Source organism: Urocampus carinirostris, chromosome 5 (genome assembly GCF_059441175.1).
Source record: "Urocampus carinirostris isolate Australia breed hairy pipefish chromosome 5, RoL_Ucar_1.0, whole genome shotgun sequence".
Classification (NCBI taxonomy): Eukaryota; Metazoa; Chordata; class Actinopteri; order Syngnathiformes; family Syngnathidae; genus Urocampus; species Urocampus carinirostris.
Genome location: NC_142353.1, coordinates 34,738,590 through 34,754,588, shown reverse-complemented (window position 1 = coordinate 34,754,588; position 15,999 = coordinate 34,738,590). Strand labels below are relative to the sequence as shown.

General features: G+C 39.6%; 1 protein-coding gene across 1 annotated transcript in view; it reads left to right on the top strand.

Annotated features, from left to right (window-relative positions):
- Window positions 1-1,546: 1,546 nt before the first annotated feature.
- jak2b (Janus kinase 2b) overlaps window positions 1,547-15,999 on the top strand; it is a 28,812-nt gene continuing 14,359 nt past the window's right edge. Inside the window, exons 1-7 of the mRNA XM_088336569.1 lie at window positions 1,547-2,080; window positions 6,961-7,215; window positions 8,756-8,879; window positions 10,010-10,127; window positions 11,881-12,026; window positions 14,109-14,400; window positions 15,658-15,777. Of these exons, the coding sequence (XP_088192695.1) occupies window positions 6,987-7,215; window positions 8,756-8,879; window positions 10,010-10,127; window positions 11,881-12,026; window positions 14,109-14,400; window positions 15,658-15,777 (1,029 nt within the window). The 5' untranslated portion in view covers window positions 1,547-2,080; window positions 6,961-6,986. The remainder of the gene's footprint in view (window positions 2,081-6,960; window positions 7,216-8,755; window positions 8,880-10,009; window positions 10,128-11,880; window positions 12,027-14,108; window positions 14,401-15,657; window positions 15,778-15,999) is intronic.

Genomic DNA, 15,999 nt, shown 5'->3' with positions numbered 1-15,999 from the left:
CGGATGCTCTAACCACTAAGCCCGCCGTGCCACATTTCTGTTTTTCCCATTTTTGTCTTCATCCATCCTCCATCCGTCGTCTGCGCCGCTTATCCTCAGCAGGGTCACGGGGGGCTGGAGCCCATCCCAGTCATCTTTGGGCAGTGGGCAGGGGACACCCTGAACCAGTTGCCAGCCAATCACAGGGCACACAGAGACAGACAACTCACTTGCTCATTCACACCTAGGGACAATTTGGACCTGCCAGTTAACCTGACAAGCAAGTTTTTGCATGTGGGAGGAAACCCACACAACCACGGGGAGAACATGCAAACTCTGCACAGAAGGGGTGGTAGCTGGATTTGATCACATAACCTTAAAACTGTGCCCTGTACGCGCTAACCATTAAGCCTGCCGGTTATTGTATTTATTTATTTTTGTTTTGTTTTGTTTTTCCCATTTTTGTCTCGTTTTACTTCATTTTTCCACTTTTTGAAAAGTAATTCCATGCATAATGTTACATATTATTTAGTAATTGGGAGATTAAAGCAGAGGCCAGCACTCACCTTGTAGCTGTTTTTGTTTTATTTGTCCCTTCACAGGGTTGGGTAGGGTTACTTTAACTTGATTACTTTCAATTACTTTTGGATGACTCCAATACCAAATATGCTAATAGAAAACAAAATAAATAAATATGAATAAAATGATGACTCACAACACGTGTTAAGCTCTCTCTCCTGGTTTTGATCTCTTTGATCTCCGGCAAAACTAACATAAAATGCGACGGGAACAAAATGAAAATAAATCCAAACAGCTTGCCAACAGGGCAGCACGGCGGCGCAGTGGTTAGCGCGTGTGCGGCACAGTTCTAAGATCTTGGGAACCTCCTGTGTAGGTTCAAATCCAGCTACCAGACTTACTGCATTGGCTTCGCTACAGTTTAACTGTACGGGTCAGGTGTATCGACATTTCGTTCTGTGTGCATTGTTACATAGAATGACAATAAAGGGATATTATTATTATTATTATTACTGTGCGGAGTTTGTATGTTCTCCCCGTGCTCGCGTGGGTTTCTTCCGGACACTCCGGTTTCCTCCCACATTCCAAAGACATGCATTTCAGGTGGATTGGTCGGTCCAAATTGTCCCTAGGTGTAAATGTCCCTGTGTGCCCTGTGATTGGCTGGCAACCAGTTCAGGGTGTCCCCTGCCCACTTCCCGATGATTGCTGGGATGGGTTCCAGCACCCCCGTGACCCTACTGAGGATAAGCGGTGCAGCTAATGAGATGAGATGAGCTTGCCAACATCATTTTTGCCGTTCCATGTATTCCGTTACTCCCCAAGCCTGCACAAAATTTAGTAATTCTATTCATATTTAGTTTCTTTTGTCTTTTATTAGCACATTCGGTATTGGAGTAATCCAAAAGTAATTGAAAGTAATCAAGTTAAAGTAACCCTACCCAACCCTGTCCCTTCAATCCGTTTGACTTTAACACCCCGGGTGCACGAGCACCGACGTTCGAGAAAAGAAGCGATCGCGGGATTTCCTACACTATTGAACGCAGCGCGCTGGGAGAGGCCGCTTGTTGACTCGAGTCCTCCCTGTTGCTTTCAAGCTAGCTGCTAGCGCGCTCGTCCTGTTAGCACCGCTGCGCAACAAGTGGATAAGTTCCCCCGGAAAGCTCAATGGACCACCGCGACTCCACTCACATCTTCACGGACTCGTTATAACCAACGGACCCGGGCGTCGTCTCTACCTTTTAGACCACGGGAGCTGGCGTTAACTTTAAAGTTATGTTGACGCGATAAGACCAACGGGATAAAGTTGCTGGTCGAAAAGGGGGGCGGGAGGGGAAGCGACATGGGGAACTGGCAGTCTTGGGCTTCCCAAAACTGTCAGTTATGTAGCAACGCGTGGGGAATGGAATAAACTCTGGCTTTTTGGGGGGGTCTTTTAAGCTTATCGACTACAGAACTTGTTTTCATCAAAAGCAATTTCAAAAATAAGTGTGCTGTCAAAGTCGTCCGGGCTGCCGGGTGGCCTACGGAGGGGCTAGGAGTAAGCTAGCTGGCTAGCCGCACCACTGGCTACTCATCTCAAGTAAGTGTCACGCTTCTTTTCACCAAATCGTTTTGGTTTGATTTCCTAGTCCTCTGCAAGTGTTGTCATCGCGGATTCAAAGTGTTATATCCGAAGTGGCGTCACTGATCTGGCAGGAAACGTGTGATTTCGCTTATTGCATGCATAACGTAATTTGTCCCCTTTTTGGGTGTTTAGAGTCAATAAAGTGATACCAGGTAGCCTCCTAAGATCACCTCAGCAACCTGCAAATTGCTCCTGCAGTGATAGTGATGGTCTATGAAATATAATTTCAAACCGTACTTTTGCTCTATTTATGTTATTGTTTAGGGATTTGGGGAAATTACATATGAAAGCAATATCTCATCTCATTAGCCGTACCGCTTATTCTCATTAGGGCCGCGGGGGGGCTGGAGCCCATCTCCCGGCAGTGGGCAGGGGACACCCTAAACTGGTTGCCAGCCAATCGCAGGGCACACGGGGACAGACAACTCATTCGCTCATTCACACCTAGGACCAGCCAATTCACCTGAAATGCATGTTTTTGGAATGTGGGAGGAAACCGGAAACATACAAACTGCGCACAGGAAGTCTGGCGCTGGATTTGAACCCACGACAGGTTCCCATGACATGAACTGTGCCGCACAAGCGCTAACCACTGCACCGCCGTGCTGCCCTGAAAGCAATATAAAATCACTTATTCAATTACAAAGGACAGCTGGTCAAGTCATGTTTTTTGTATGGCCCTTAATCACAAAGAGTCTCAAAGGGCTGCACAGACCACAGATGATTGCAAACCACAGACTATTACGACACCATCCCCTGATCTAAAACCTACATGAGGGCAAATAATACACAGATATGGTCAAGATAAAATATAGGTTATTCATATGCTATAGAATAGTAGTGTGTTTTAAGCTTAGACTTAAACATTTCCACTGAGGTTGCAGATCAAATCTCAGGGGGAAGAGCATTCCACAGCACCAGGGCCGAATGGAGAACGCTCAAAGATCTCTGGCGGAATTTATTACAGCGTAGTACAACATGGTACCATGAGTAAAATAGTGTGATGATGAATGCCTTTCAAGGTCTAATATTCTCGCACAACAGTTGAAAAGGTATTCATTTTTAGATTGACTTTTAAAATGTTCCCAAATTTACATCAAGTTACTGTATCAAATACTATATTCATTTTATACGAATATACCAAAGAAGATTACTATATTGAGTTTATCTGGGTATTATTTGTTATAATAGTCTCTAGTGATACTAATCTAAGTCTGAAATGTAATTTTTGTTTTTTTTTGCTTTCTATTTTTCCTTTGAGGGGTACGGTGCTGTTTTCTTGTTTTTATTGAAAAATGTCGTCCCTGCCTTAAAGAAAATGGAATAAGAATCGGCACTTAAAAGCTTTGGCTTCAGCGTACTCCCTTTGGGCACGTGTTTGTTTATGTACTGTATAATTGTATTGTACAGCTCTTCTTTGTGCAAACAATTTATTGTTTCCTTTTGTTAATTCATGATTGATGTGGTTTTCTTGTGCTGTGCCTAGATAAAAAGCCACACACAAACAAATCATTGTTTTAGTGGTTGGTTTGATCCCTTAACCAATAGGGTCGTAGGGTCACTGTTTCCTTGGTGTGTCTTGGGCAAGTACAGCCTGGTGACGCCCTTCCCTCTCCAGGCCAACATATGTTTCCACCCGGTCTCTAACCAGGGACCTTTCACATGTTGGGCAAATGTGCTAACCACTGCACGACGGAACCAAAAATTAGGTCTTAATATATTTTTTGTTGCCTCAATTGGAAATGTTGTTGCTAAATATTATTGTACTATTTTTCATTACACTATTTATACGATGCACTAAAAACATAGGCCAGTCTTAACTACGTGTTTATTCTGGTGTGCCATGTCTAATCTCGTTTCAAACTATGTTCACTTCATTGTTACCAGTGGCACTAAAGACAATTCAAATTCTAATAACATAGTAACTACATAGTTATAACTTAAGTTGTTATTCTAGAAATGGCTCTCAATATCTGCTCTGCTAAAAGTTGGTGACCCCTGGCCTAAGTTATCCTTACTGGGTCTTGTGGCTTTTTGTATATTTGGGCACTGCATAAAAACAACACCGGCAAATAATTAACAAAAACAAAATATTTGCGCGCAATCCGCTGTACAATACCAAAATTTAATGCATAATCATGAGCCCCCAGGGAATAGAATAGAGCTTACGTTTTTAAGAACCTATCCCAATTACAACTTATCTTGCAGGCAAGGCATTCAAAAATTAAAACAAGAAAACCAAAATCCTGCATTTAAACTGCTAACACCCCCTGTAACGTTTGATACTTTCAGATTCAGATCTACTTTATTGTCATTCTAGTACACGTGTATACAGAACGAAATGTCGATACATCTGACCCGCACAGTTTCCTTGAATGTACAGATATAGATAAAATGTTGTATTGAGTACTAATAATATACTAAATAATTATGGCTATGTATAGTATTTTACAGTAGCGCAAATAGTGCAAGAGGAGCAGCTAACCAGATGTGCAAAATGGGCAGTCAGGTAAACAAGTCAGGTAAACAGTAACAATAACACTTAATATATATTATAGATTTTTTTTTTTTTGTATATTTATCAAAATGTTTTACAATATTGATTTCAATGACAATAAAAACAATTCTATTTTATTCTAAAAATATTTACTTAAATTAGATATAAATTAGGGACATTTTTTCCAAAACATTCCGCAAATGGGCTCTGCATATGTTTGTGTTTGAATAAGACTTTGCAATTATCTATTCATCTTGTTGATGGGTTTTAAAATGACTAACATTCATTGTTAGTAAGATTCTTGGTTTGAATCCTTCACATCCTTCACACTCTAGCTTATTCCCATAATACAAAAAAAAACCACACAAAATATTGGACAACCACATGGACCAGACGAGACCACAAATCTTTATTCTCGGTCGGTGTCATTCTTCACTGACTCACTCAAACAAATGGCTCCGCCCTGGAAATAATTAGCAAGTAGATGTCTATCATTATTAATATCGTTTTTCAAAATACAACCGAATACACAACTGTAATTATTGTCCGGGTTTCAAATTGGCACTTGTTCTTTCACAGGCACTGCTGACAACAAAAAGCAATGAAATCTTTCGCATCATGAAACAATTTTCTTGGTTATGACTTTGCTGTCTTCAAAGATAAATCTGTCTGCTAGTGTTTCTTCAAATGGGAAATAATACTGATACATTTCTGTGCATTAGGACTGTTTAAATAACGAAGGTATCCAAATCGTTGGTAATTTTCTGAAATATTTCAACCAACTCTTTGCAGCTGTATTTCATAGCACTTGGCAAGTCACAAGTGTACCCCTGCGTTTATGTCAGGTCAGCTGGTGTAGACCCTCACTCAGTATCACCCTAAGACAAACAGCACATTGATGGTGTAGTATGAAGCAATTTCACACATACACCCATTTTGAAAACAAGCTAACTATGTTTGCGTGCCCGTCTTTTTTTCTGAAATGACGCAACTTTGTGGTGTTTTGCTTTTGCTGAGGTCGTCAGAATAGATTTCCTGTGAGTAAAAGAATGCACTCGTTGCTTTAAAGCAGGTCTTCCTGGATTGTCTACTCATAATACATTATGATTATTATTATTCACATTTTCCCAGAGTATTTTTGCATCAATTCATATAGATCAGTGTCTTGCGTTTTCTCCCAAAAATGACACATTATTTCCAATAAGAAATACTGGCTGTAATGTTCGTTTCACAGTTGAAATTATCTTAGTTAGTTTAACCTCCTGCAATTTTGATTAACTGGTGTAAAAATAATTAACTTATTCAGTGCAATAGCATTATCGGAAACATTGGCCCTGAGTGCCAAAACGTAAAAATAACTTTTTTTAAAAATATATGTAGAAAAAACATGTTAATGGGTTTGGCGTTGCTCATCATAAAGTATCAAGTCTTTGGGAATGATTTTAGTGTGATAAATCACCATTAGATGGCAGGAAGAGCTGTACAATACAATTATACAGTACATAAACAAACACGTGCCCATCAGATCTTTGTCCACTCATCGAGGAAGCCCAATTTCCTAGTGTTGCTTCCTATATCTGGCAAATTAATGTGTGTAGGCGGCCCCAAACAGTGAGTAGGTGTAGTGAATCAGTGTGGGGGATCTGTAAGATATGGACAAATAGTAAAAGGCAATTAACTCTTCAACAGTGCTTATTTCTTTCAAAAAACGATGACAAAGTACCATCGTCATCGTCTGGTCAGAGAAGGATAACGTTTTGTGCACGTCCACAGGAATGTCAGGCAAAAAGTCAGGCATTGAATGAACTGGTTTGTGTTAGATAATCCCTTAATTTTGTTTCTGTGAAACTTGTATGCCAGGTTCTTTTTTTAACCCTCACACCCTGTAAGTACTACAGAGTGTACAATAATTACATCATGGGAAACAAGACCAGTTTATGAAAATAAATTATTCACTCCGAAGAACAATGGTTAGCACATTCCCCTGAAACGCGACATTTCCCCGATTTGAGACTGGATGGAAACATTTGTTGGCCTGGAGAGGGCTTGGCGCCACAAGGTTGTACTTGCCCAAGACACACCACAAGAAATGGCGTCCCTACGACCCTAGTGGTTAAGGGATCTAAACAACTGCAAAATACTGTATATCACATTTTTTAACCTTCACCCATGCTGTCCTTTATTTTGTGTGCGGGGGCATGTGTGATTGCGTAAAGAATTTCTTTGTTGATTTTGTCTCCCATGAGCCATTTCAAAGAATAACAATCTAACGATTAAATTCAATGCTAATTTTCTTAAAGATCAAAATTTAATAGTGATTATTTGTATCCGACTGAAGGTGGCACATTGGCCTCTCATTAAGCCATGGACGCTACGCCGAACACCTGCTCCGCGGCGCAACACCGCAACGGGAGCGCCCATCGGGAATGTCCGGACACGAACCCGACCACTGGCACCGCTTCCACTGTCTCCACGGTTCTGAGGCTTCACTTGTACCACAGTATCCAGGCAGAGTCCAACTGCAAATTCTTGTGTTACCCGGCTGGTGATTACGTGGCAGAGGAGCTGTGCATCGCCGCTGCCAAAGCATGCAGTGAGTGTCGTATCATCTTCAGGCTATAACAATGAATCATATTATAAATGACTTTGCAATGTATGTTATGACCAATTTACAGATCTGCAAAACATGCAAGGCCAAACTCGGAACATTTTTATTTGGTTGTGATCGGAGACCCGGGTTCATACGGGTGCTTGAAATCGGTTTAAAAAATGCCTTGATTTTTGGGTACATTTCTTGATAATCCTAGAAATCGTTGCCACATTTCTCAGCAGTCTGACCACACATTAAAAATAAAACAAGTCTGCTATGGTAGGTTCACTTTGCCATTGAATTTCTCCTTCCCTCGCGATTAACACCAGCTGGCATTAGTTTGCATTTGGCGTTGTCATGTGAGGAGTCATTGCTCCAGGAGGCTGCCATATTATTGAACAATGGCTAGAAAACTGAAATTGCAAACAATGGCTAAATCATGAAACAAAACCACGCACAGCATGCTGCAAAAACAGATCCAACTCTTCACAATGAGAGAGTCGGCTCTCAAATTCTATGAGAGGTAATTCACTGAGATGACTAGTTTAATGATTTTAATGATCTAATGAACGGTTTTCTACATGCTACACCCAAACAGTGCACTATGAAATGAAAAAAAAGTATTAGTGCAAGGATTAAATATCCATTATGGACATTTTTATGGGCCATGTAAAAAACGAAGGTAGCGTTTCCCAGTGGTAAATTGTAATAGGAAGAACTTTCTTCAACTGAAAATGTAAACTACGTGTTACTCATTTTTACCCAACACCAATGTGAGGAGAGACCTGTCTCATAAACAAATATATTGGCAGTTTACTCAGGATCTAAAATTCAAATGCCTTGATAAATGCACACGCAAGATTAAAAATTGTATATGTAAATCGGGATATATTCGAAGCCCAGCAAAATACCGGAGTCGGACCAGATTGTTTATTTTAATGGTACTGTAGAAATTGGAAAATTGGCTTTGAAAGTCCTTAAAAGTGCTTGAATTTGGCCACGAAAAGGGTGTACAAACCCCGTGAAGGTTCAAAAAATTTTGGTAAGAGTTTGTTCTAGTTTAGCATGTTAATGTCAATGTATGTAATGACTGATCAGAGATCAGCATGAAGAACTCGTATGACCACACTAAGAACAGCATTGGCTATGATCAGGGACCTGAGAACGTGCAGTTTTTTCTATCTATGGCATCAGTCAAATGGAGACCAAAATACTGTGTGAGTTTGGTAGAGCTCAGGCCTACCAGCATGTTGTTGGAATCGAATGTTGTGCATTTGATGATAGAACAAGCAATGTTGACATTTAAAACCAAATTTATTGACCTCACGCTTGCTTGTGTTGGCACTAAAAACAACTTTTTTTTTAGCTGTACAACATAGATGCACTACTCTGTCGTTTCCCGACCAAAGTACCACTAGTAAGAGTGCCAAATGAAAGCTCTGCCGCTGGTTTTCTTTTTTAATTATCCATTGGTACTTGAATATATCAAGATGTTTATCAAAATAAATCAAATCCTTCAATCACTTTCTTTTTTTGTCGACAGGTATCTCTCCTCTCTATTTCAACCTTTTTAGCCTCTTCAGGGAGCAGGACTGCTTGTGGTTCCCCCCAAATCACATTTTCCATCTTGACGAATCTGACTCAGAGGACGTGTTTTTTAGAATAAGGTAGGGTTTCGGCAAATACCCATAACCGGTGTTTCTTAATTGGTGGGCCGGGACCAAAAAGTGGGTCGCAGTCCCGTTTTCAGTGGGTCACAGGACTTTGCATTGGAAAAATAATGCTCGGAAAAGTAAAAAATATTCAGGGTCATTTAATGTTCCTTAACAACAGTTGGCAATTATTGCCTTCAAACGTGATTTGACACCTTCCATTTCGCACCACAGAAAAGTGCCAAAAAGGTTGTTTACACATGATAAGCATGGCCAAACGCAGATACGGTGGAAAATATATGAGATATGGATTTAATTACCTTAACCGAGCATTAATGCAATACAGTGAACCCTTGTTTTTCATCGCGGTTAGGTTCCAAAATAAACTTGTGATAGCTGTACAATAGTGTCCCCTCTTCCAATGGGTTTTACAATACAATAATCCTTTGTTTCAGCGGGGATTGGGGTCCAAAATGAAACCGTGATAGGTGAAATCTGTGAAAATAAACCTTTCTTTTATTTTACAATTATTATACAATAAAATAATTTATTATACACTGAAAGGAAAACAAAAACAAAACAAATCTGTTATTCATTAAAAGCAAAACGAAATGACAAAAAATAATGACGTCTTACGGTTTCGTTATCGAACACTATATACAAATAAACATGACTTGACAATGCATTGAAATCAAAGAAGCAAACCTTTATCCAGGCCCAAGCATGTGTTTAACAAATAAACTATACTGTAAAGATTTAATTATTTATGACTAATAACAACTATCTTGAAGACAAGGCCATGAGAATGCAAAAGACAATGCACGATGCAAATCTGTAGAGTAGCAAACCGTGAAAATTAAACAGCGTTATAGCGAGGGATTACTGTAGGAGTTGTTTTGGTTTTGCTGGTTGTTTTTGGTTTTTCATTATTCTGAATGTGAACATATTCGACTATCTCTGGTTTAAACTGCACAATCCTTTAATTCAATACATTTAAGAGGTGTTTTTTTTTTCTTGATTTAAACCACAGCCAGTAATTAGGATGTGATTTTGGGTCCTGAAGTCATAACAGTCGAGAACCACTGCCCCAAACTTATCAATTTTTTAACATTCCAGTGTCGCCTAATCTTGTTCATCCGATGCAGGTACTACTACCCTGGCTGGTACAGCGGTGGGGCTTCCCGTGCTTATCGATACGGTGTCACAAAGGGATCAGAAAGTCCAGTTCTGGACGATTACGTGATGTCATATCTCTTTCATCAGGTGAGAATGCTGCTACTTCAGAGGTTGTGTTTTGATTGCACTGAATTTGGTGAATATTCATCTATTGGTATATTTTAAGCACAAAGACACTCGCACAAGGTTCAAATGATATCTGAAAATCTTCAACACGGCTAGTAAATATTAATTCTCTGGCTAAATAATCCAGAATATGGTTTGAAAATTCTAAAGCCAGCAAGTGGGTTATACAAATGTTTCGATCGTCCCGAGAGAAAAAGCTAACATTTACTTTAGAATAGTGCATGTTTTTTTTCAATGGCACCAATGTGTTCCAGAGCCAGGCAGGATACGAAAACGCTCTTATGCTTTTTGGTTTTTTTTTTTTCCATGATTTTTTATTTACCACAAGAGGCTTTTTTTTGTCTATAAAAATATCTTACTGATAGTTTTAAAAATAAGCAGGCTTATTAATTTAGTGGTCAAGCGATTATCGAGACCGGTATTTGGGAATTTGACGGATATCGGTGTCGGCTTTTTTTTTTTTTCAATTAAATCGTCTGATTAAATATATTTAAAACTGAAGCTCACACTCGCTCCTCCCTTCCTCCTCTCTCCCATCCATTTACTGTAAAATGTTTCAGAGCTATTTAAGTTTTTTTGTGCCTTTTTTATACGAGTTTTTGGTTTAAGTGAAAAATAAGTCATGAAATGATATTTTATTTACTGTAAAACGTTTCAGACCGCTAATAATTATTTTTTAAGTTTCTACAGCAAATGAATATCTGCTTCAAATATCGGTTATCGGCCGCCTCTTAATACGAATAATCAGTATTGGCCTTGAAAGACCCATAACGGCCGATCTGTATTATTAATGGCATCAGCTGACACAGAAAACTGTCAAACAAGTGAGAATTTCATAAGCGCTAAATATTTTTGCCTGGGGATATTTGGAATATTGCATTAGCGAAGCCAACCCCCTGAATATATTTTTTTTCATCTTTGAAAAGACCAAACGCAGAGACACTTGCATACCCACTGACCCTGAAACACTGTGTGTTAAAAAAAATAAATCCATCAAACTATTCGTTTTTGGGGATCACAGACTGTACATAAGATTTCGTAATGGACCTTTTATAACCACTGTACAGCCTCAGTTGTCTGTAATGTCAATATGTAACATTATTAATATAACACAAAATTTATAGAGAATTATCCTAGCGGGACACATGAACTTTTAGTCTAGGAGCTATGTCTGAAATAGAACAAAAAGTCATGCAAATTGAAAGAGATTTGTTGTGCACAAATTCTAAGCCTTTTTTTTTTAAAAGGGCCTGCCGAAACTGTCTCAATCCAGACCAAATGCGCTCATTCATTTTAATAACTCACTCTTAATTTTGATTATTGGCCAAAAAATATAAAGTATGTTCCATCACGTCAACTTCATTTTCTTTTGATATAAAAATACAAAGCCAAAGGTTGTAAGTAGACATTTCTCATACGTTGACATATCGTTGCTAAATAATTTTCCCAGTTGAACCCAATTGGAAGCAGGTATCCTAGAAAACTTGGCCTGAAAGAGAGAGCGTCAGATTAATATTTTGCATTTCAACACAATGTACAGAGGCTTACATAGCACACTCTTATTTTTTTTGTTCACGGATAAATGAGTTCCTGATGAAACCACCACCAGCTAGCTATGGGTGGCTGCAGCTGTTTGGCAACAAAGATTACTTGTTCCTATTGTCTTTGTCTGGAAGTACTAATAGAATTTCTTGAACCACCATTATTCCACTAGTGGAGGAACGATTTTATTGGCGGCTTGGTCAAGCTGTCCAACTCCCACGAGACCCAGCAGGAGTGCCTCGGCATGGCCGTGCTGGACATGACTCGGGCCGCGAACGAGAAACAGATTTCGCCACTGGACATTTATCACACTACAAGGTAGTTAAGTCTTCTGTTTTATAAATGCACCTTTTAAAATGAAGTCCCATTATTGTTTTAAATTTAGTCACTCTATTTCCAAATGAACAGTGCAGTAATGCTTCGGTTAATGCGGTTTATGGGGACCAGAACCCCCCCTGCAAAAAGTGAAAATCACCCAATTAGCGCTGAACCTTCATAAAAAGACCCTAAGGGTCTAACTTACGTCAAGATAAGGTCCTTACTGAGAGTATACGACTGTAACAAAATTAACAAAACTATAGATATACAAATAAAAACACAAGCAGAATTGCAGTCAAATGAATGGTCTTTATTGTCATTATACAAAAGTACAACAAAATTCGAGGGCTTCTCCTTAAGGAAGAAAAAAAGTGATTTAGAAAGCGGCTGGCTCTAGCTGCACGTGAGAATCTGGTATCAGTGGATTGAACCAGGTCTCTTGGATGATTAAAACTCAACCGGTCCAAGTGTAGTAGTTTCCCATGAGTTGTAGCTCCAGGTCATCCATTTAATGGGTAATGGATCTGGCATTGGTGTACTACAGGCTCAGCAGGGGTAGCTTGTGAGAGTTGTTGCATAGCCTTGCCGCAGTGGCTCAGACCTGCAGCCACGCTATTACCTTCTCTCCCAACGTCGCTTACCGAACCCAATCATAATCCACGGAGCACTCGCCGGTGATCAGCATTTATTTGCGCTCTTCTGACTTTCCTCAGAGTCCGATTTAATCGATGAAATTATTTTCTCTGTAACAAGTCGCTAAAAGCTACCTGTCGCTATGCTTTGCAGTTAGTTTGGGGGCCACATATCTTGTCCGCCCGCCCCGCTGTTTGAACGACAGCATATGGAAGCATACCACAGTCACGTGCACACAAGCAGTCCATCCACCCAACACACACTTACAACCTGCCCCCATGATTTTCGCTAAATATGCAGACGACACTACGGTTACTGGCTTCATTTCAAATGGAGACGAAACTGAATAACGAGCAGAAATTGATTCACTTTCCACCTGGTGTCACGAGAGTAATCTGTTATTGAATGTAGGTAAAACTAAGGAGATGATAATAGATTTCCGTACTAAGCCTCCCCCGCATGTGCCACTGTCAATTAATGGTAGTGAGGTGGAACTGGTCCATTCATTCAAGTTTCTGGGTACTTACTTGTCAGCTGACCTCACATGGACTGTCAATGCTACTGATATTCTAAAGTCAGCCAGACAAAGGCTCTACTTCCTTCGTCAACTCAAATCATTCGGAGTCCGTCAATCCATTCTAGTCAATTTTTATCGTGCTATCATTAAATCTGTTTTAACTAGGTCAATCACAGTTTGGTTTGGTCGCGTCAATCAGAAAGAATGGTCAAAGATGGAATCAGTAGTGAGGACAGCAGAGGAAATAATAGGTGCTGGCCTCCCATCCCTGCAAAGTATCTACATCGATCCAACTAGAAAACGGACACTAAAAATTATAGACGATCCCAGTCACCCTGCCCGCAGGTACTTTGATTACCTGCCCTCAGGTCGCCGTCTTCGCTCCATTGCGAGCAAGACTTCACGTCTTAAAGAGAGTTTTTACCCTCCCGCTATCCGTATGTTCAACGGGAATTGATTTAGGTTATTGTGTATAGTATTATTATGCCAACGGCGTTCCTCCGACCTATTCTACTCTAGTCTTGTTATTTACATATTCTTTCTTTTTAAACTATTCTATATAATTACCTTGTATTATACACTACAATATATTTTTTACTCTATTCTTTTTATTCTTGTAAATCTGTTATTTTATCATTATTGAGTGTTCGTGTGTCAAACGATTTCTTGTATATATCATGTTTATGGTTTATACTGGCTGAATAAAAATAAACACAAATACAAAATACAAATACAACCTGCCCCCATGATAGCATTCGCTGTCTGCTGCGGAACACAATGCACGATATGTTAATATCAATGACACTTAAGACAATTAAATTCAAAATTCATGAAGCGGCAATAACCAAATGTGAACTAACGAAGGGTCTCTGTATTGCGCAAATCTTTATTAAAAATGCTTTCTGTTCACTGCTACTTCATAAATTCGACAGCTACAAGTCGTTCCTGCCAAAAGACATGCGCGCCCAGATCGATGGCTGCAGTTTTGTGACACGAAAGCGCATCCGCTTTCGCTTCAAGCGCTTCGTCCAGCAGTTCAGCCAGTTCCGCACCACCACGCGTGACCTCAAGCTGAAGTACATCATCAGCATGGAGTCGCTGGAGAACGCCTTCTTCACAGAGACCTTTAGAGTGCGCGAGGCCACCAGTGGCCAGCTTGTCCTGCTTGTGTCTGCCGACACAGGCATCCAGTGGTGCCGGGAGAAGCTGAAAGATCCTGACAAGGTTTGTGTAGATCAATTTTAAATACTTGGATGTCAATGGGATATATATCGTATGTGGTACACGCCCCATCAAAAGTGTTTCTGATATTTTCTTCATATATAAGGAGCACGGAATTAAAACTTCCGTAAGGTTTAGGCTTGCAAAAAAAAAAACTTGAAAAGTACCTCATTTGTACATTTACTGATCGCCAGAATACATCACTGCTCACAATTGTGCATTGGAAGGGCATTGGTTCCTATTCTTTACTATGGACACAGATGACACATGGAAAGGCAGTAGGTTTTTGCATCTTCACTCTATTTTTAGTTAGATACCAAATTGTGTATGTTGTTATTGGGCCAGGCCGCAAGAATATTTTCGGACATCAAACCACTTTGAAATTCGGAAAATGTTGGGGCCTACTGAAATACAGAAAGCGCACGAGATTCTGAACTGAATGAATTAAAAGGCATTGTGGGAAGTAATTTGGTCATTTTTAACTGAATGAAGAGAAAGGTGGAAAATAACCTATAAATAACCTAAAAGATATAAGTAAAGTATAGCCCCACGTATTCAAAACATTTGTTGCTTACAATGCTTTGTTCGAGCTAAGAAAAAGTGAAACATATTTTATACCATTTTTTTAATCACCTTCTGTTTCCTCATTCCAATAAAATGTCTGGTACCATGACTTGAAACAGTGTGATAATAAAAGGAGATGTAGTGCCTTTTCATGTGTCGTCTGTATCGCTATTAATCGAGTGGATAAGGTGCGGCGCTCTCCCCGCAGCAACCCGGGTTGATTCCCGTCGCATCCAATGGTATGCAATTGTGAACAACCATCCATGCCCTTAGCGGCCTGGTGATTAGGATTCAGTGCTCTTACCATTGCTATTTGGTTTAACCCTATTGCCACCATTGTTATATAATTGTGGTCAGCGATAGAATATATCTACTGATCAATAATTGCATGATTATGGTGACACATTTTCAATTTATAAGGTATGTCTTCAAATTTCTGGCCAATTTGGGTTTCTAGATGCACCTTGTAGTTTGGAAAAAAATCATCATTTGTCTTCAATAGGTTTGTGAAAGTTGTCATAATAATTAACCACCCCTATTTTTCTTCTCTTAATTTTTTATTTTGCAGCTCTCGCTTCACTCTGAAAAACTGTAACCTTTATAAACTTAATTTCCACCTATCTATGAATATACTTGTCTTTTACAGCCAATTTTCACTTCTATTTTTTACCTAACTGTTTTTATTTTTCTCTCCAGGAGCTGCAGACCTTATGTGACTTTCCTGAAGTCGTTGACATTAGTGTCAAACAAGCCAACAAGGAAGCTGCTTCTGAGAGCCGTTTGGTCACCATCAACAAGCAGGATGGCAAAAACCTGGTAAATTTAGCTTGTCTCTCTCTGACAAAAAGTGATGTTTTTTACTGGAGGTAAAACCATTTGCATACATGCTATTATCTACCTAGCTTTACTTTATCTACTGTTCTTTGTAAGCTGTATTTTACTGAAAAAGTGTCTGAGCAAATCCGCCTCGATCCATACAGTCATCCTTTTGTTCTTCTATCCATTTTTCATCGCTAAGTGAACAGAAGAGACAATTGC